This window comes from Phocoena phocoena, chromosome 19 (genome assembly GCF_963924675.1).
Source record: "Phocoena phocoena chromosome 19, mPhoPho1.1, whole genome shotgun sequence".
NCBI classification, from domain to species: domain Eukaryota; kingdom Metazoa; phylum Chordata; class Mammalia; order Artiodactyla; family Phocoenidae; genus Phocoena; species Phocoena phocoena.
In genome coordinates, this window is record NC_089237.1 from 48,619,615 (window position 1) to 48,640,167 (window position 20,553).

Sequence of the window (20,553 nt, forward strand, 5' to 3'; positions counted from 1 at the left end):
ATAAACAAAATAAGTAATCTGGATTTCAAGCAGTTTACTTTACTCAGATATCCAGCTTAATAAACCGTCATACCTACCACCTTATTAAACTCTCAAAAAATAGTAAAATGAAAGAAACAGCTTTTAAAAAAGGCGTCCAGATCAGATTACACGACTGCTGTGCTACAAACCTTTTAATCTCTTCCCACTGCACTTAAAACAAAATTTAAAAGTTAAGTTTAACATTGCCTATCAGGGTCAAGTTGCCAATTTCTCTACGTTGATCTCAATCTTCCACTCTTCTCTCTTGTTCCAGCCAGTCTTCTTTCTGTTCTTCAAACACAACAAGCTTTTTCTCATCTGAGAGCTTATGCATTTTCTTATTCCCTCTCTGGGAACAGCTGTGCTGACCTTCAATCCATCCATCCATGTATTCATCTTATCATTTAACAAATATTTATTCAGTCTTTACGTGTCAGACACTGGGAGTACAGCAGTGAACAAAGCATAAAGTCTCTCAAGGAGTTTATAATTGGTGACTTTCCAAAGTAGGGCTGTGCAACAGAACTTTCACACACTAGAGATGGTTTATAGTTATGCTGGCCAATATGTTAGCCACCAACCACTTGTATCAATAATATGGCGAGGGCTTCCCTGGTGGCGCAGTGGTTGAGAGTCCGCCTGCCAATGCAGGGGACACGGGTTCGTGCCCCGGTCTGGGAAGATCCCACATGCCGCGGAGCGGCTGGGCCCGTGAGCCATGGCCGCTGAGCCTGCGCGTCCGGAGCCTGTGCTCTGCAACGGGAGAGGTCACAACAGTGAGAGGCCCGCGTACCACAAAAAAAAAAAAAAAAAAAATATATATATATATATATATGGCTAGTACAACTGAGGAACAGAATTTTTAATCTTGTTTAATTCTAATAGGCACATGTGGCTGTGACTGTTGTGTTAAGGCACTGCAGAGCACTGTCATTCGCTTAGGAACTGTTCCTGAACAACTGTCAAAACAACATAAGTCATTGTTAAAGAAAACCAATGAAAAAAAGTCAGCCTTATGGGGCAAAAATGACAAAGCCCCGGACTTGTGTCCTTGGTACTAGCTGTTTCCTCTGTTTGAAACACTGTTCTCCCTTTGTCATATTCAGAACTCAGCTTAAATGTTACCTCTTGAGAATGATTTTACTTGACTACCCAATCTTAACTAGCCACTGTGTCCCTCTATCACATGGACCTCTTTTCATTTCTTTATTGCAAAAGCAATTCATACCTCTGATTCTCTTATTGTAAGATGTACACCCCATCAGAGCAGGGTCATCTGACTGTGTTTCAGATCATCGAGAAATGGAATCCTCAGCTCATTAAATGGTTTTCATTCATTAAACAAATAGATAATGATTATCTACCTATGGGAGGCACTGTTGTATGTAGAAGAATACAACAGGGACCAAAACATTAGAGATCACTGATTTATGGCACTTACCATTCTAGAGTCAGAGGAAAATATCAAGAAAAATACTGGTAATAAATACTGGAATGATATGAGCAATCTATTGTTAATTTTTTTTTTAATCTATAGAATAAGCCCATTTGCCTTTACGAAGAAAAAGTGAGGGTATGTTTATATACAAATAGAAAAATGTCTGGAAACATGACACCAATATATAATAATAATGGTTAATTAACTCTGAAGCACAAGATTATGAGATTTTTTTACTTTCTGCTTTGTACATTTTGATATACCATGAATTTTTAACCACAAGCAAGTATTAATTCTTATTGCCTTTTTCTAATCATAAAAGCAAGATGAGGGGAGTTAAACAAAGAAAGGTAGATCATTAACACCAAACACTTCTGAATACTTAGGAAAGGCCACTGGATTCCAAGTATAAAAAGTAACCTTGACTTTAAAAACCTCGAAACAGAGTAACTGAGAAATTAGAAGAAAGAAAATAAGGGTAGTAAAGGGCTTACCACGAAAAAGAAAGAATATCCTTTCCTTTTGCACAGGAAGAAAACAGACTGAATGTAGTACAGATATCCAGGGGTAAAAAGGAAGAAAGCTGACAAATTTTATGCCTGCCTTATGGTCTTAATTTTCATAATTTATGAGACTATCTATTGAAGGGAAAAAACATGAAGACTTGACGGAATGGAGACTAGAACAGCAGTTGTAAAGAGCGCATTACACTGTTAAGAGATAAGTCTACCTTCTCGGACTATGTTTGTTAGCCCAACTGGATAAATTAGTGCCAAAACTGGCCTTAGGAAATATTAATTCTATGAACTACTTTTTCAAACTGGGGCTGCAAAGCTAAGTAAGTGAGTCACTAACGAGTTTTCTTTATAAACCAATAAAAATAGAATAAAAAGGGCTTCCCTGGTGGCGCAGTGGTTGAGAGTCCGCCTGCCAATGCAGGGGACGCAGGTTCGTGCCCTGGTCCGGGAAGATCCCACATGCCGCAGAGCGGCTGGGCCGTGAGCCATGGCCACTGAGCCTGTGCGTCCGGAGCCTGTGCTCCGCAACGGGAGAGGCCGCAACAGTGAGAGGCCCGCATACCGCAAAAACAAAAACAAAAAGAAAAACAAAAACACTTTGAAAGCCACAAATACAGAAAATAGCCAAGAATCTATGTAAAACAACATCAAAACAGCTACCACAAAGCCCATGTACTTTATCCCACTGGTAAGACTATTCCCTGATACTAAGTTAGCTTTCCTGAGTTCTAACTGATATCAGATCTACTTAAAAGCTTTATATTAGGGGCTTCCCTGGTGGCGCAGTGGTTAAGAATCCACCTGCCAATGCAGGGGACATGGGTTTGAGCCCTGCTCCGGGAAGATCCCACGTGCAGAACAACTAAGCCTGTGTGTCACAACTACTGAGCCTGCCTTCTAGAGCCCGCGAGCCACAACTACTGAGTCCGTGCACCACAACTACTGAAGCCTGCGTGCCTAGAACCCGTGCTCCACAAGAGAAGCCACTGCAATGAGAAGCCCGCGCACCACAACGAAGAGTAACCTCCACTCGCTGCAACTAGAGAAAGCCTGCATAACAAAGACCTAACACAGCCAAAAATAAATAAGTAAAATCATTTTTTTTAAAAAAGCTTTATATTAGCTGATTGGAACCCCTATCATGAAAAATTGCCTTAGTCTATTGAATTATTTTCAATCTTTAAATTTTAATAGGACTATCCTTAAAAGTTTAAAGTACACAATTTTAACTCTGTCTGCAATGTCCTCACCCATTCTAAACTAATCATGCAGTTCCTTACAGTTTTTCTGCTACAGGTGGAATCTCTAACTTCTCTAATACCTGTGAAAATCCTACTTGTTATTTTTAAAAGCCTAGTTCAGTAGTCCCAACTTGTGGGCACAAACTTCTAGTGAACAGTGAACAGCCAAGTTAGCAAAAAACTCAGAACACTCAAAGAATACAAAACATAGTAAACTAAATATTAAAATGTCACATATTCACTATTTTTCAAATATATAAAGATCTACTATGATGAACAAAATGAAAGTTTATGAAAAGCATCAATGAATTAAAAATACCTTCCCTCCCATTATATATTCTCTTCACAGGTATTAATAGTGTAATTACTAGTGTGATGTTAAAAAGAGGTATGAAACCAATAGTTTCACATTTGAAAAGGTTGAGAAATCTAGGCCTAGTTCAAGTTTCTTCTATTAGACTTCCCTTACTGTTTTTGTTATTAAAATGATAAAAATCTTACAAGTATCAGATCCTATCATTCTACTTTGTCAGCTCCTATCATTCTGCCATATTTACTTATTTAAATGATAAACCATATGCTGCCATCTGAAATTTTGCTCAACACTGTTCTTTTATATATTCCTGATAATATCTGTCTCCTGTTTATTCATTTTTACCTGCCACAATTTTTCTATTACAATCAAAATGTTTGCTTCTGATTTCTTTTGCTATTACAAACAACAGAATGTTGAACATTCTGAACTCTTTCTAGGCATTGGGTTTTACCCTAGAAACGAAACAAGACAAAGTTTAAATAACTGTTTAAAGTCACACAGATAACAGTGGTAGCCTCAGGGAGCTAAACAAAGACAGTCTCCAAAACTCATGTTCTTAAGCACTAAATGATAAGTGGCACGGCACTGCCATTGATCAATCAATTTCTAAGCCATGCAGGCAGGTTCATTCCCTCCAAAATTTCATTACAGAATATATGGCTTGCGCCTCTAAGTTTTAAACAGAACTGTGGAAGAATTTTGTTAGTGTAAAAGAATATTAATCAGAGAGTTTAGTTAGCCACCTCTTCATTTTCTATACCCACTCCAGGTAAGGCAATAATACTACAAAATACATATAATCTTAAGATTCTCCAAATTCTTCACATCATTGGCAGAGGTAGGAAACAAAATAAAGCATACTTCTTGAGCACACTAGCCATTAGTGATGAAAAAAAGAATAAGAGATACAGGAAAGGTACACATTCACCATTCCCTCATACAAATTTATAAGATTTATGATTACGTGGTGCTACCCATGTCTCCTAAAGTTTCTGTAAAAACCTACTGCCATCCTACCTGACATTTTTCTTGCCGAGGATATGGGCAGCTAGCCACACTACTTGATAATCATTAGTCTGAAAATAGCAGGCATGTCACACCAGTTTCAGAATGTTTTTCACAGAAAGAAAGCCTCAAGAGGGGGCTTCACTGGTGGCACAGCAGTTAGGAATCTGCCTGCCAATGAAGGGGACACGGGTGCAAGCCCTGGTCCGAGAAGATCCCACACGCCACAAAGCAACTAAGCCCGTGCACCACAACTATTGAGCCTGCGCTCTAGAGCCCACGAGCCACAACTACTGAGCCCGTGTGCCACAACTACTGAAGCTGGCGCACCAAGAGCCCGTGCTCCAAAACAAGAGAAGGCACCACAATGAGAGGCCCGCGCACCGCAAGGAAGAGGAGCCCCCGCTTGCTGCAACTAGAGAAAGCCAGCATGCAGCAACGAAGACCCAATGCAGCCAAAAATAAATAAATAATTTTATTTTTAAAAAAAAATTCCTTATTTTCTAAGCCAGCTAAAATCCAATTTCTGTTGCTTGTAGCCAAAAGCCTACTAACTATTACAGTTACTAACTCTTCAGTTCCCACTTTAGACATCTCTTCCTCTGGGAAAAATTCCCTGACACACTCATAACCTGCCATGCTACCAACGAGTTCTCACAACACCTAATGCCTCCCTCCATCATGGCTGCCCTCCATCATGGCTGTCCTCAAAGTGTATTAAATAACTATGCAATGAGCTGTCTTGCCGACTAAACTGTAACCTCTTTGGGAACAGTGACTATTAGCTAATTCAAGATCATGTCCCTAGCATCTAGCATAAGAGTGCTGAAAAAACTTTTGGAAACTAAATGAATGAGTAATGTAAATGCCAGTATACTGCTTTATTTTTGCAACCATTCTATGTAGGAAGTCGCTAAAAGGGATGGCCTGAACTCAATAAATCATAAACCTCTTTTTTGAGGGCTTTAAAAACAATTTTATAACTATCAGCACATGAATTTTAGAAGAGGTCATTAATAAAAAGCAATCATACCAAAGTAATTTTGGATGATTATTATAAGGTCTGTCAATTGCATTAAGGCTTCATTACTCACAGGATGTTCAAAGTACGTGTGGCACTGAGGTTAAACTGCAGCCCAGGTGCAGCCAGTGCTCTCATCAGGAAGGGACAGTGCAGAAGTGGCAGCCAGTTGTCTCGTTAGCAACTCCAGAGGAGCTGCCACAAATGCGTCTGCTGTCCACACCTCAGATCAACAGCCAGCAGTTTTTAAATGTATACGAAAGGCCAGAAATATTTTTATTGGCGGCAAGAATGGCCTAATTAGTGCAATGAGTATTAAAGTGTCTCTCTTTGGTGAAGCTGAAGGGACACAACATATATATGGACCAGCTGATAATATTTAGAGATGCTTGCCACCATCACACGAAAAAAGTGTACAAATTTTGCAAGGTCCTTAGAGATTGAGGTCAAACCTGGATGCCTAGGTAATCTTCTACACAGACATTAGTTTAGAAGAATTTTTCTTGTTATCACATATCAACTTTAAGATTAACAAGATTCTGTCACTGGAATGTTGCTGTATCTCCCTTGAGTAAACCTTCACGCAATATGTTTTGATTTAAAATCCTAGAAGACCAGAACCTCATCAGGCTCATAGGCCAGGCTGTATGTATGATTTTTGTGTGCAAAATTTGGTAAGAAATTTGCTTTCAAATAAATAATATTAAGGTTGTGGAGGAATACCTCTAGGATGGCTTTCATTGGCTACTGTTATTTACCAAACTAACATTGTAGAATGACTAAACTGAGTTATTTTAGTTTGCAACAATTACCAATGCAGGGACTTCCCTGGTGGCACAGTGCATAAGACTCCGAGCTCCCAACGCAGGGGGCCCAGGTTCAATCCTGGTCAGGGAACTGGAACCCACATGCATGCCACAACTAAGAGTTCATATGTCACAACTAATGAGCCTGCAAGCCGCAACTAAGACCTGGTGCAACCAAATAAATAAATATTTTTAAATAAATAAATAATACCATTAAAAAAAAACAATTACCAATGCAAACATACCGCTGGGGAATCAGCAAAAATTCTGACTGGGAATAGTTGTGACAAAACATAAATCATTTTTTTTCAGACCTCAGAAAACCCCCAAATCAATACTACAGCTCAACTCTGTATGTCATATACCAGTTTGCTCTGGTATAGAACTAGCTCTGAATTTTCTCTTACATCAGGTGTTGGCGAAGGGGAGACAAGGGAGTTACCATCTCAGAACATCTAAAATAAAACTATTTCACCATCAAAAAAATGTTTGATGTATCCAAATCCTTGCTGGTTAGTACCATCAAGGACCACAGTAGAGTGACCAAGTATACTCCCCAAGAAGGTCCCTGCTGTCCTTCAGTTGTATATCTTTGAGAAGGTTGCTGCATTTTTTTTTCAATACCTCAACTTCTATAAAAAGTGTGAGGGCTTCCCTGGTGGTGCAGTGGTTGAGAGTCCGCCTGCCGATGCAGGGGACACGGGTCCGAGCCCTGGTCCGGGAGGATCCCACATGCCGCGGAGCGGCTGGGCCCGTGAGCCATGGCCGCTGAGCCTGTGCGTCCGGAGCCTGTGCTCCGCAACGGGAGAGGCCACAACAGTGAGAGGCCAGCGTACCGCAAAAAAAAAATAAAAGTGTGAGACTTGTACTAGTCACTAACATCAGATAGTCAAGATCCATCTTACAGAACATTAAATATTAGTAAGTTTAAGTTGGTCTGCAAACACACAGAACAGAAAATCAGACTGTGGTCTTTGAATCTAAAAATGTATTACATATTTAAGAAATTCCATCTTTTTCTATTGCTCTTTGATTACACCACATTCTGTTGTGTATCTTTACATCAGTTAATAGAGATTAATTAAAACTGATTAACTTTATCACTTTTATAAACTGGGAAACTTCAGTTTGTCAAAATAGTTTATATTTCAATTGCTAAAAGAGCTCCACTTGGATGTTAGTTCCATTATACTTACTAAAGTGTATCTGGAGGACCAATAATAAGGACTTCCCATCGGTAGAGATCATTGTCATCTATTAAACCTGCTGAAAAGCCTTCCACTGGGTTTTTGTTGAGTTCTGTGGAAAAAGAAAATGTTAATCAAAAATTTTAAGTAAATAATCTTCACCCAACATTCATTACAGAACTTGAATATACGTTATAAATTCTAACCTGTTCAATGAACACACCTGGATCCATTAGCAAAATGCTACCTGATGTCCAAAACATTTCCATTTCTATAACACAAAGAAGCAATGGGTAAAGCAAAGTATCCAGAAGATCAACTTCTACTGTGCCCTTTTACTTCTACCCTGGTTTCCAGCTAGGTTCTCACCATTCTAGTAGCTCCCTAGTGGTATATAGGTATAGCCATACAGAGAGCTTATTAAAATGCAGGTGTCAGGACTTCCCTGGTGGTCCAGTGGTTAAGACTCCACACTCCCAATGCAGAGGGCCCGGGTTTGATCCCTGGTCAGCGAACTAGATCCCACATGTCACAACTAAGACCCAGAACAGCCAAATAAATAAATAAACATATTTTTAAAATAAAAAATAAATAAAATAAAATGCAGGTGTCAGGCCCATCCCCTAGAGATTCTGGTTCAGAGGGAAATCAAACCAATATTTCTGGTAATTCTTATGCTGTGGTCTTTAGGATACATATTCAGAAACACCAAGAGTGCCTGATACCTTTTCATTGGAATTTGCTGCTTAAGCAACCTTCATTTATACTAATAACTATATGTCTACATGAGTAAGTCCTCTGTATTCTTGGGGATATACGACTACAGTTGGCGTTCATGTGCGGCCCATCAGACTCTGAGCACAGAGAGAGCAGAGGCTCCATCCATCCTGCCTATGTGTGTTGACCCCCTTGCTGACCAGAGTTTCCAGCACCCAGGAGTAGCTTAAGAATAATAGCTGGATAGCCAGGAGATGGAAGCAACCTAAGTGTCCATCATCGGATGAATGGATAAAGAAGATGTGGCACATATATACAATGGAATATTGCTCAGCCATAAAAAGAAACGAAATTGAGTTATTTGTAGTGAGGTGGATGGACCTAGAGTCTGTCATACAGAGTGAAGTAAGTCAGAAAGAGAAAGACAAATACCGTATGCTAACACATATATATGGAATCTAAGGGGAAAAAATGTCATGAAGAGCCTAGGGGTAAGAGGGGAATAAAGACACAGACCTACTAGAGAATGGACTTGAGGATATGGGGAGGGGGAAGGGTAAGCTGTGACAAAGTGAGAGAGTGGCATGGACATATATACACTACCAAACTTAAAATAGATAGCTAGTGGGAAGCAGCCGCATAGCACAGGGAGATCAGCTCGGTGCTTTGTGATCACCTAGAGGGGTGGGATAAGAAAGGTGGGATAAGAAAGGTGGGAGGGAGGGAGATGCAAGAAGGAAGAGATATGGGAACATATGTATAACTGATTCACTTTGTTACAAAGCAGAAACTAACACACTATTGTAAAGCAATTATACTCCAATAAAAATGTAAAAATAAAAATGCACGAAAAAAAAGAATAATAGCTGGAACCTACAGGAACAGCAGTAGCAACGTGAGATTTTCCTCTTCCAGAGAGAGTGCTCTAGCACGGATGGGGAATGACGGGGGTTGGGGACGAGAACAGAGGCAAAGAACTAGTGAGGTGGCGGGGACACAGGCCATGAGGGCACCTTAGAGGAGACAGGTGAGAAACAGTTCCTAGAGACACAGAGCTTAATAAAGTAATGACCAATCCATGGTGAGCGTCATGTCAGGATTTTTTAAACAGCTTTAATGAGATATAATTGACATTCGGTAAGTTGCGCATATTTAAATTACATTTTTTTTTTACATATTGATATATGTATATAGCTGTGAAGTCATCACCACAGTCACGATTGTGTGTGCGTATAAATATATGAATCACCAACAAGCGGCACTGGTTGGCTCAAATTGAGAAGTGGGACAAAGCACACAGGAGAGCGACTGAGAGAGGGTTTGCTGGGAGGCTGAACAGGTTTGTAATTCTCATATAATTCCTGCCATCATCCTCAAGGAGCTCAGTCTCATGATAAGTAAGTATAATACAACTCAGAGTGCTATAAAGACTGAACAAAGTGTGTTAGTAACTGAGAAGAAAATATTAATTTTTTGAGGAATCAGAGGTGGTTATTTCAACAGATTTAACACTCCAACATGCCAGTGAAACACAGAGAGTGCCAAAAGCGAAAGTTTATTTATATTTAAACGTGAATGGCTTCTTTTCTCAAAATTTGAGGGGAGATTTTTTTTTTTTTAATTCATAAGTCTAGTATTTTTGCCTAACTGGCAAAACAGATTTTTATAAATAGTTTTAAATCAGTACTGTGTTTTGAAACACAAGAAATGCATTTTTACTTTTAAACAGCTATTCTAAGACATTTTTTAAATACTGAAAATGCAAAGAAATTGTATTTCAATCTTGTTATTTTGTTTATCAATGCAAACATTTACTGAGTGCCAATATGCTGTAGACATACTGGGAAAGATCTGAAAGTCCCACTTTTACTGTCTGAGGGACAGAGTGGAGCATAGACCATTACAATCTGGGCAGGTAAATTCTACACTGAGTTATCTCATTTCTAACCTTTCTCTAGACAAACACTGGTATATTACTTAGACTATTTTCTCCAACACTATATGCAAGAGTCTTATGGAAGATTCTATAATTTATCTAGAAATCACCTAATTGTTGCATTTTACATCAGAAGTCCAGTGGAATTTTATAAATGTAGGTGGGTAAATTCTTAAATTAGCATACATGGTCAAAATTACCCTTGAAAATTTCCTTACACTTTCCATAAAGTAAATTATTCCTTCTCACTTTTGTCAATACACCATAAGTTCTTTAAAAATCTTTTGCACATTCTTTCCACACTTTTCTTCTACAGGAGTGATTGTGTCCATTCCTTGTTTCATTAAGTAATGCAAAAGTAATGCTGCAAGATGTCCATCTATCTCAGTTTTGTCATGGCTTTTGCCCCTAGCGTGGATCCTCATAGCCTAGATCCATGGGTATTTAACAGGCTTAATCTACCTATTAGTGGCAGATAGTTACCTACCTTCATGATTCCTTCAAGGTCCAATTCCTCCAAGGGGCCTTCCCTAAATAACTTACCAAATAATCTTCTTTTGACTTCTGCTAAATTCCTATTAATCATACTTTTAGTCTGTACTGCATCACCCGGCACTTAACTATCAGCTCCTGATTCCCACAGAAGTAAACAGGCAATTAAATGCTCCAACATTCGTACAAGAATTTGGAGGGGCACAAAGAAGGGCACATTATAATCATGAAGAGACAGAAAGGCGTCTAAAAAGAGAAGAGACATCTGAAATAAGACAAAGGATTTTGGTGGAGAAGGTGCAAGGCTTACACAGAGGAACATATACAAAAACTTGAAATATGGAGATCAGCATATGGGGGGTGGGGGGGGAAGTCATACAGCTGAAGCTAGATAGCATGTCGGAAGGACTGCAAAGAGCCTTTAGAAGCCATGTTAGTTTAGCCTTTATCCAGAGAGAAATGACGAGCCTTTGAAGAGTTTGTTTTTGTTTTGTTTTGTTTTTAAAACAATGAGGTGACCTCATGAGATTTACTTTTTCAAAAACCAATCTCTCAGTATATGAAAGATATGTGGAAAAAAAGTATGTGAAAGAGTAAGGCCATGTGATGACGAAGAGACCAGAAAGGAAGCTATTAAAGTAATCCTGAAAAGTGTACCTTTAGTATATGGTAGTGGGAATAATAAACAGGGATACACAGGAGAGAGAATCCATCAGCCAAGCTTGGTGATGTGGGGGGTTTTAGATAATAAGCCAAAATTGACACACATTTCCTCAAAAAGTTTATAAACATTGAGTTACCATATAGCCCAGTAATTACACTCCTAGGTATATACCCAAGAGAAATGAAAACATCTACCCATATAGGAATTTGTACCCAAATGTTTATACTGCAGCATTATCCGTAACAGTCAAAAAGTGGAAACAACCCAAATGTCCATCAATGAATGAACAAATTATGATATATACATACAATGGAATATTATTCAGCCATTAAAAAAGGAATTTAAGTGCTGATACATGCTACAACTTAGATGAACCTCAAAAACATCAGGCTAAGTGAAAGAAACCAGCACATAAGGTGACATATTGTATGACTCCTTTTATATCCACAAATCCGGAGACAGAAAGCAAAATGGGGGGTGAGGGTGGGGGGGTGGGATGGGACGGAGATAGAGTATGATAAACGAGTACGGGAGGCTTTGGTGGAGTGATGAAAATGTTTCGAAACTGAAAAGAGATGGTGGTTGCACAACACTGTGAATACACTGAATACCACTGAACTGTACACTTTAACGTGGCTAGTTTTTTTTAAAAATGGTTAGTTTCGTGTTATCTGAATTTCAACTCAATTTTTTAAAATGATAAATAGGTTTCTACATAGGGCAACTGGGTAGGAGTCTGTTTTTTTCTCTGAAATGGGAATTATAATAAAGATGTGCTGATTTTAGGGGTGAGGGAAAGAAATAATGATAGGTTTGGTTTTAAGTACCTATGGGGCATAAACAACACATTGTTTTGTTTGTTTTTTCATATCTTTACTGGAGTATAATTGCTTTACAATGTTGTGTTAGTTTCTGTTGCACAACAAAGCAAATCAGCCATATGCATACACGTGTCCCCATATCCCCTCCCTCTTGTGCCTCCCTCCCACCGTCCCTATCCCACCCCTCTAAGGTCCTCACAAAGCACCGAGCTGATCTCCCTGTGCTATGTGGCAGCTTCTCACTAGCTATCTATTTTACATTTGGCAGTGTATATATCAGTGCCACTCTTTCACTTCGTCCCAGCTTCCCGGCCCCCCCCACGTGCCCTCAAGTCTGTTCTCTACATCTGCATCTTTATTCCTGCCCTGCCACTAGGTTCATCAGTACCGTTAAATACATTGTTTAAAAAAGAAATTTTTTTTTTTTTTTTTTTTTTTTTGCGGTACGCGGGCCTCTCACTGTTGTAGCCTCTCCCATTGCGGAGCACAGGCTCCGGACACGCAGGCTCAGCGGCCATGGCTCACGGGCCCAGCCACTCTGCTGCATGTGGGATCTTCCCGGACCGGGGCACGAACCCGTGTCCCCTGCATCGGCAGGCGGACTCTCAACCACTGCGCCACCAAGGAAGCCCTAAAAAAGAAATTTGAGCTAGAGACTTGGGGTTATCAGAATATTGCTGATAACTGAAGCCATAAGAGTGGTTAATGGCATCACCCAAGGAAGAGCCTGAAGTGTGAACTGTAGAGAATCTAACTAAAGGAATTCTAGAGAATACCAATATTGGGGGGATTAAAAAAAAGAAGTGGCTACAAAAGTGACAGAAGTAGGAAGAAAACCAGGAAAAAGCTAGATCAAAGAAGCCAAAGGAGGGCTTCCCTGGTGGCGCAGTGGTTGAGAGTCCGCCTGCCGATGCAGGGGACACGTGTTCGTGCCCCAGTCCGGGAAGATCCCACATGCCGCGGAGCGGCTGGGCCCGTGAGCCATGGCCGCTGAGCCTGCGCGTCTGGAGCCTGTGCTCCTCAACGGGAGAGGCCACAACAGTGAGAGGCCCATGTACCGCCAAAAAAAAAAAAAGAAGCCAAAGGAGATGTATTCCAAGGAGAAAGTTACCAACAATGACAATTACATGCTGCTCAGGAAAGAGGGGGTCTAAATTCAGTCTACTGAGTTCAGTTAAAAGAAGGGCAAGGCTGCCCTAGGCCTAAGTATTTAGTTTCAGTGCAATGGTAAGGCAGAGACAGGCCATGCCGGAAACACTGAATTGGCAAAAAGAAGGTGAAGCAGAAAAATACAGGTGGAAACTTTTTCTAGAAGTTTGTGATGGAAAACTATAGTGGCCATAAGCAGATGAAATTCGAGCAGGTTTTTTTTAATGGGAAAGGCGAACGAAAGATGTTTAAACATCCTATCACATTTAAATGTTAACAGAGATACCTCATACTATATCTGAATCCAAATATAAACAAACAATAAAATTTAGCTGGAAAAAAAATGCAGATTTATTTTTTAACATACTCTTGGGTGGAGGTGGCCTTCCTAAGCAGAACACAAAACTCAACAGATTATACTACACAGCATATTTTAAATCCACTATAGCAATAAAGCTTAAATACAAATGAGAGACTGGGAGAGAATATTTGCAGCACAATAGGTAAAAGTCTAATATCCCTAATACAAATAGAGTTACTGTAAATCAAAAGAAAGAGTAAACATGCAAAGGGTACAAACATAATGGGGGAAAATGGAAATTGCTAACAAACACAAAAATCTAGCCTACTTAAGATAAATATTTAAACCAAGAAGTGCCCATGCTTGGGTTTCTTCTTAGATTCCTAAGGTATTACAGAGAAGTTCTGAATGTGGCAAAGATAAAGATACATTTTTTTCTGAATGCTACCTGGACACAAGTAGAGTTGGAAAGAGCTAGAAAGAGCTCTCTTTCCCTCATATCATGAACGCTAAAACAAAATTATAAAGTTCTAAAGCACACAAAACTAATCAATAATATTAGAAATCAGAACGATATAATCTTTTCTTCTTTTTCTTTCAGAGTGGTGAATGAGGGTGGTATATGGGATGAAGAATGAAAGAGACTTCTGGGATGCTAGTAATGGCATGATGTACATAATATTTATGCATTTTTCTTTGTGTATATAATACTTCAATTTTTAAAACTCAGTAAATCCCGAAGCGCCAGTGATTGTTAAATGAAAGTTATGTATGCATGCTGTGAATCTGGAAATCACTGTGGGCCAAAATGGTCTACAAACCATGAATTAAAAAAGAAATCAAGGGCAAGGTAATGTCCTTGAGAATAATGATTTAGATAGGTATAAGTAATGGAAAATAATGCATGAGAAGGCTTGCTATGATAGAGTCATTATTTAAGAATAAGACTAAAAGAGAATGGGGAGCACATATGAAAAGTAAAAACTCCACAGTCCTGAACCTGAATCAGAAGTATCGATGTGAATTCACAATATAGCTTTAAAAATGCTGAGCTCTGGGCTTCCCTGGTGGCGCAGTGGTTGAGAGTCTGCCTGCCAATGCAGGGGACACGGGTTCAAGCCCTGGTCTGGGAAGATCCCACGTGCCACGGAGCAGCTGGGCCCGTGAGCTACAAATACTGAGCTCTGCGCGTCTGGAGTCTGTGCTCCGCAGCAAGAGAGGCCGCGACAGTGAGAGGCCCGCGCACCGCGATGAAGAGTGGCCCCCGCTTGCCACAACTAGAGAAAGCCCTCGCATAGAAACGAAGACCCAACACAGCCAAAAATAAATAAATGAATAAATAAATTTATAAAAAAAAAAAAAAAAAAAAAAAAAAGCTAAAGAATCTGAGGGAATTTACTCCCAGATTTTAAAAAAAAAAAAAAAAAAAAAAAAAAAAAAAAAAAATGCTGAGCTCTGTCCATTAAAAAGGTCGAGAAAAATGACCAACTCTGTAGCAATGAGCATCCCTAGTGCCCAGAATATGGTCTCCAAATATGAGTCATACTTAAAGGGAGCAGGGCTCTTCAGAAAAATGGCTGATTCCCGGTCTGGGGTAGGAAATGTTCTAGGATCATCTCATACCAGATAAAAAGGAAGCTATCAAATAATACTATGGTCTTGTTAAAAGTACTCAGCCAACTTGAAGAGATTCCCACTGGCTCAATATGGGACAATTTGAGTATCAACAGTTAATAACCACAAAGGATTGAAACATATGTTTTAACCCATGAGTTGAAAAATAGTGACTTAAAAAACAACAAACTAATTGGTCCCATTACAGGATGCTAATAAACCATTTTGTTATTTTGAAAACGAATTTTTTAAAAAAAGGCGAAGGAATCAAGATTTATTCTTCCTTTTCTATACAAATGTTATTGTCAGGAAATCAAACAGTAACTACTATTTGATCAAATGAGTTATCTCTCTATAGAAATGGTGCAGTTAAAAAATGAAAATTTATGGGAGGGAGGCTCAAGAGGGAGGGGATATGGGGATATATGTATACATATAGTTGATTCACTTTGTTATACATCAGAAACTAACACAACATTGTAAAGCAATTATACTCCAATAAAGATATTTTTAAAAAACAGAAAAATTATTGAAACATTGCCATTTTTTCATTTTAACCTAGGCATTTCAGAAAGGACAACCAGACATTAACATCTCCTGATAAATAAACCACCACTTACGAAGTGATCTCACCTGATCTCACCAGAACCCCTAGACACAATTGCCAATTTATAGAAAATACAGAGAAATACGTTTAAGAACATTCCCGAGACACAATTAGCAAAATCTATACTTCGGAAAATTCTAAAAAGCAAGGCCTAGAATCCTCAATAAATATACTGAAACAGGAAACAACAGAGCGGACTGAATTCAAACTTTTAAATAATGTATGACACGTGCACAAATTTAGAGGCTGACTAGATCTAACAATATTAAATTATTGTTAATTTTTTCAAGTGTGGTAATGATAATGTGTTGGTTTTTTACTCCCTTTTTTTTTTTAGAGATACATGAATCTTTAGAGTTACTGAAATATTTACAGACAAACAATGATGTTTGAGGATGTGCTTCAAAATCACAAGAGATGGGGGGGTGCAGAGACAGATCAATCAAGAGTGGTTGTGCCCTAATAACTGTTGAGGCTAGGTGAGCACATGGAGGTTCGCTGTACAGTCAGTCTACTTTGGTATTATTATATGTTTAAATTTTTTTCTCCATGAAAGTTTTTTTAAATGCAAAAAAAAAACCAGTTTTAATGTAGTCTAAAATAATGGTTTACAATATTTTGTTGATCATGTGAAAATAAACCTTCACTGAGCCTTGGCAAAAATACAAGGTGTCTCAAAATAACGACATTCAAAGACCCAAGTATGTCATTTTATACTTGCCTATTAAGAAAATAAGCTACTTTAACTGTAAATACCCTTTGCCAAGACCAAGAGTTGACTAAGTCTAACAGCTACAAAGCTAAATACAAACGGTTATTTATAGTCTAGAAATGATGTTCCTTTATGTCTCAATGGTTGTAGTCTCCTGCTCTGGGGAATGTGCATTCCTGTCAAGTTTATTTATGTATCACACAGCTGGCTGTAAGGTACATTTCTGTAAAATGACTATTTTTATGCCGGCTTCATTTTGAACTGCTGAAATCTCAGATAGAACCTTTTATCCAGACACTATCTAATTAACCTTCCTATGTATTGAGATGGTTTGTCAAAATAATTTTGACCTTATTATCAGAGGAATGAATTGCCATATTACTTTAAAACACACATCGCCAGAAACCAAGTCACCAAAATTAACTGGGAAAATATTCCTGTCTTGCAAACGTCCATTAACTAATCAATATCCAAAAAAGTAATGTTATCAGCAAACAACCAAAGCTTTGTTCATATTTCCTCTAAAGGTTTTTTAAATGCATCAATTAAATCACCTTTATAGATTTCTGGTAAACTTTAAAAGTTTGCTTAAAATCAGAATTTTTTTCTTTACACTATGTCATAAACCAGGGCTAACTGATTTCCTAACCCAAAACATTTTCAACCTAGATGAATTTCTTGCACTGTGCTTCAAAAACGTAAGGCATATGGAACAGACAAGCAGAAGGGGTCAGAGATAGTATCTTGCAAAGATTTCGCCAATATGCTTTTGAAAGGATTTGCTTGGCAGAATGCCAGACCACATTCCTAAAATAGCACTTAAGGAAGTTCTGCTGCCTGTAATGTTTCACCTTGCTTACATCCGCTTCAAACACTTATTACCTAAGGGCTCTTCAACAGTAAGTCCTGAGTATGTTGTTGTTTGTGCTTAAATACAGCAGCAGCAGCTCATATCTCTGACAAGATGTGCTGTGGCAGGAATTCCCCACAGTACATAAAATGTTACACCTTGACACTATAGTCTACGGTTTTATATAAACTTCTCACTTATTTTTTAGAAATAATTTGATAAAGACACGATGCGCAGGGGGGCGGGGGGGAAGGGGGCGAACACAACACTTGTGAATTTCATCTCACAAGAGAAAATATGGGCCATAGTTTGGCACAGAGTATGGTATTATGTCAGTCAAACCTGGGTTTGAATGCCAACCTCTCTCACTACCCTTAGCACCTTAAACAAGTCATTTCTCTTTTTGAGTGTCACTTTCCTCATCTGTAAAGCACAGTAAAAAGTACTCATGGCAGTGTTGCAGGACAGATGAGCAAAACTAATATGCAAAACACTGTCCATCTTAGAGTACAATAATTGTCCATTTTCCTCCTTTGAAATTGCTCATTAGACTACAGGCTATAAAATGAATACAGGGACTTCCCTGGTGGCACAGTGGTTGGGAATCCACCTGCCAGTGCAGGGGACCAGGATTTCAGCCCTGGTCGGGGAGGATCCCACATGCTGCGGAGCAACTGAGCCCGTGCACCACAACTACTGAGCCTGCGCTCTAGAGCCCGAGAGCCACAACTACTGAGTCCGCACGCCACAACTACTGAAGCCCACATGCCTAGAGCCCCGCGCTCTGCGACAAGAGAAGCCACGGCAATGAGAAGCCTGCGCACCGCAATGAAGATTGGCCCCAGCATGCCGCAACTAGAGGAAGCCTGCATGCAGCAATGAAGACCCAATGCAGCCAAAAATAAATTAATTAAAAAATAAATAAAATAAAATGAATACAATGTTCTTTAGAATCTCAAGAACAAGCCATACCTTAAATACTTCTTTTTGGAACTACTACCCACCCCTGAACATCACACTGAACTGCTTGTTTTGGTGTTGTTTATTCTGCACCAGTTTATTCTGTACCCCATACCCCAGGGCCATAAAAATAAGTGAATGAATACCTGACAAGCCAAAAGAATGAGATCCCGCTGAGGAATTTTAAAATCAGAATTAAACAAAGGGAGCCCCAATCCATGGGGGAGCCTGAGAGCTGCCAATAGCCACAGCTCAAATCTCAAAGAGAAAACAGATATGTGAAAATGAAGCCAAAATGAAGTCAAATACACAAAAGTAAGCAACAAGAGAGGTCCTAACAGAATTCTAGTTCCTGAAACCTGGTACCTGCCCTCTTCCATAAATTTGGTTAAGGGTCATTTTTCCTTTTTTATCTAAACTTTAGTTCAATTCCTGCCGCTTCCAACTAAGAGTACGCTTTTCTCCATTCAAAGAGTCGTATTTTTAAGCTTTCGTCCCAGGTGGTCTCTAGTCAGTTTCCCCTCAAATACTGTATAGCAGTGGCTCCTAGCTTTCCTTTACCCTCAGCCACATTACACAGGGGTTACAATTGGTTCTCAGCAGGGCTGGCAGAGTATGATCACCCCCAAAGGCAGATGAATGGGGTAATCTATTCACTCTGCCACCAACTGCTGAGGGTGAGAATCATTAACCACTTCACTCCATGCTGATTTTCTTAAGTACTACTCAAATTAAATTAATATTTCTAATAGCTCTTATCTCCTTATCTGTTTTGTACAAAACTAGGTAAGTTGCACTGCTTCATGTTATCAGTACATGGAATGTGCTTTTTTTTCTTTCTTCTTTTTGCCGGGGGGGGGGGGGGGGGGGGGGGGCTGGTGCCCCATGTCACACAGGTTGCAGGATCTTAGTTCTCTGACCAGGGACTGAACCCTGGTCATGGCAGTGAAAGCGCCTGAGTCCTAACCACTGGACCACCAGGGAAGTCCCTGGAATGTGCTTCCTTTTGTATTTCTCCAGGTTTCAGCAACCTCAAAGTGAAGTCTACATCTCCTTACCATCCCTTGTTATACTCATTTGCATAAACAGCATCACAATCAAAATTCCCCTAACACGATGATGAGGTTCTCGAATGTCCATTCCAACTCACTTGGAGCTCTCTTCAACCACCTAATACTATATATAAAAACCCAGGAAGACTTCAGAAAAACAGTCTCAAAGAAATTACAGAAATATGAAAGAAGATATTATAAAGGAACAGAGACCTGAAAGGCAAAGTTTAAGAGTTTACAAAAGAACAAAGACAGGGATTACAGTCATTTTAGAAATTTAAAAATTGGGGAGGGGGGGGCTGGGGGGGGGAGATACAAAACAAATCATGGTCATAACTTTAAGAAATATACCTTAAATGGGACTTCCCTGGTGGTCCCGTGGTAAAGAATCCACCTTACAATGCAGGGGACTCAGGTTCGAACCCTGGTCAGGGAACTAAGATCCCACATGCTGCGGGGCAACTAAGCCCGTGCGCCACAACTAATGAGCTTGCGCTCTAGAGCCTGTGCGTCACAGCTAGAGAAGAGAAAACCCACGCACCACAACAAAAAGCCTGCGCGCCGCCAAAATCCCGCGTGCTGCAACTAAGACCCAATGCATCCAAAAAATAAATGAAATAAACAAATAATAAATCTTTAAAAATAAATTTTTTTAAAGCTGCTGCCTATAAGGATCCCAGTGTCAGAAGCCAGAACTGAGGGTGTTCCCAGAAACAAAGATGAGGCACACCTGCTGCTCCACCCCCACCCACCATAGTCCCTGGGAGGGCAGCAGCATCTCACCCACCCCAAAAAAGAAATACACCTTAAATGAAAAGGTAAACAATTACATGTTGAACAGAGTAAAGATAATAGATTAAGCAGATATACTTTAAGTTAAATTGATACTCTTTAAGAGATTATAATATAAATGTCATAAATAAATATATGAAACTCTCCTGTAATAAATAACTAAATACGCAGGCTGAAAACATACTCTACAACCCACAAAAAAAACTGGTACAAAATAAACACCACCAAAACATCTGTCAAATGAGAGGTACTGAGTTTTAAAGCAAAACAGTATCATGAGCATCCAGACAGAAAAAAATCAACTCAAATGTAGGTGGGCAGGTAGAATCTGGT

At 39.3% G+C, this 20,553-nt stretch overlaps 1 protein-coding gene across 1 annotated transcript in view; it reads right to left on the bottom strand.

Annotated features, from left to right (window-relative positions):
• Window positions 1–20,553, bottom strand: part of UBE2G1 (ubiquitin conjugating enzyme E2 G1) — a 103,507-nt gene that overhangs the window by 23,566 nt on the left and 59,388 nt on the right. Inside the window, exon 2 of the mRNA XM_065897131.1 lies at window positions 7,563–7,665. Coding sequence (XP_065753203.1) covers window positions 7,563–7,665 — 103 coding nt within the window. The remainder of the gene's footprint in view (window positions 1–7,562; window positions 7,666–20,553) is intronic.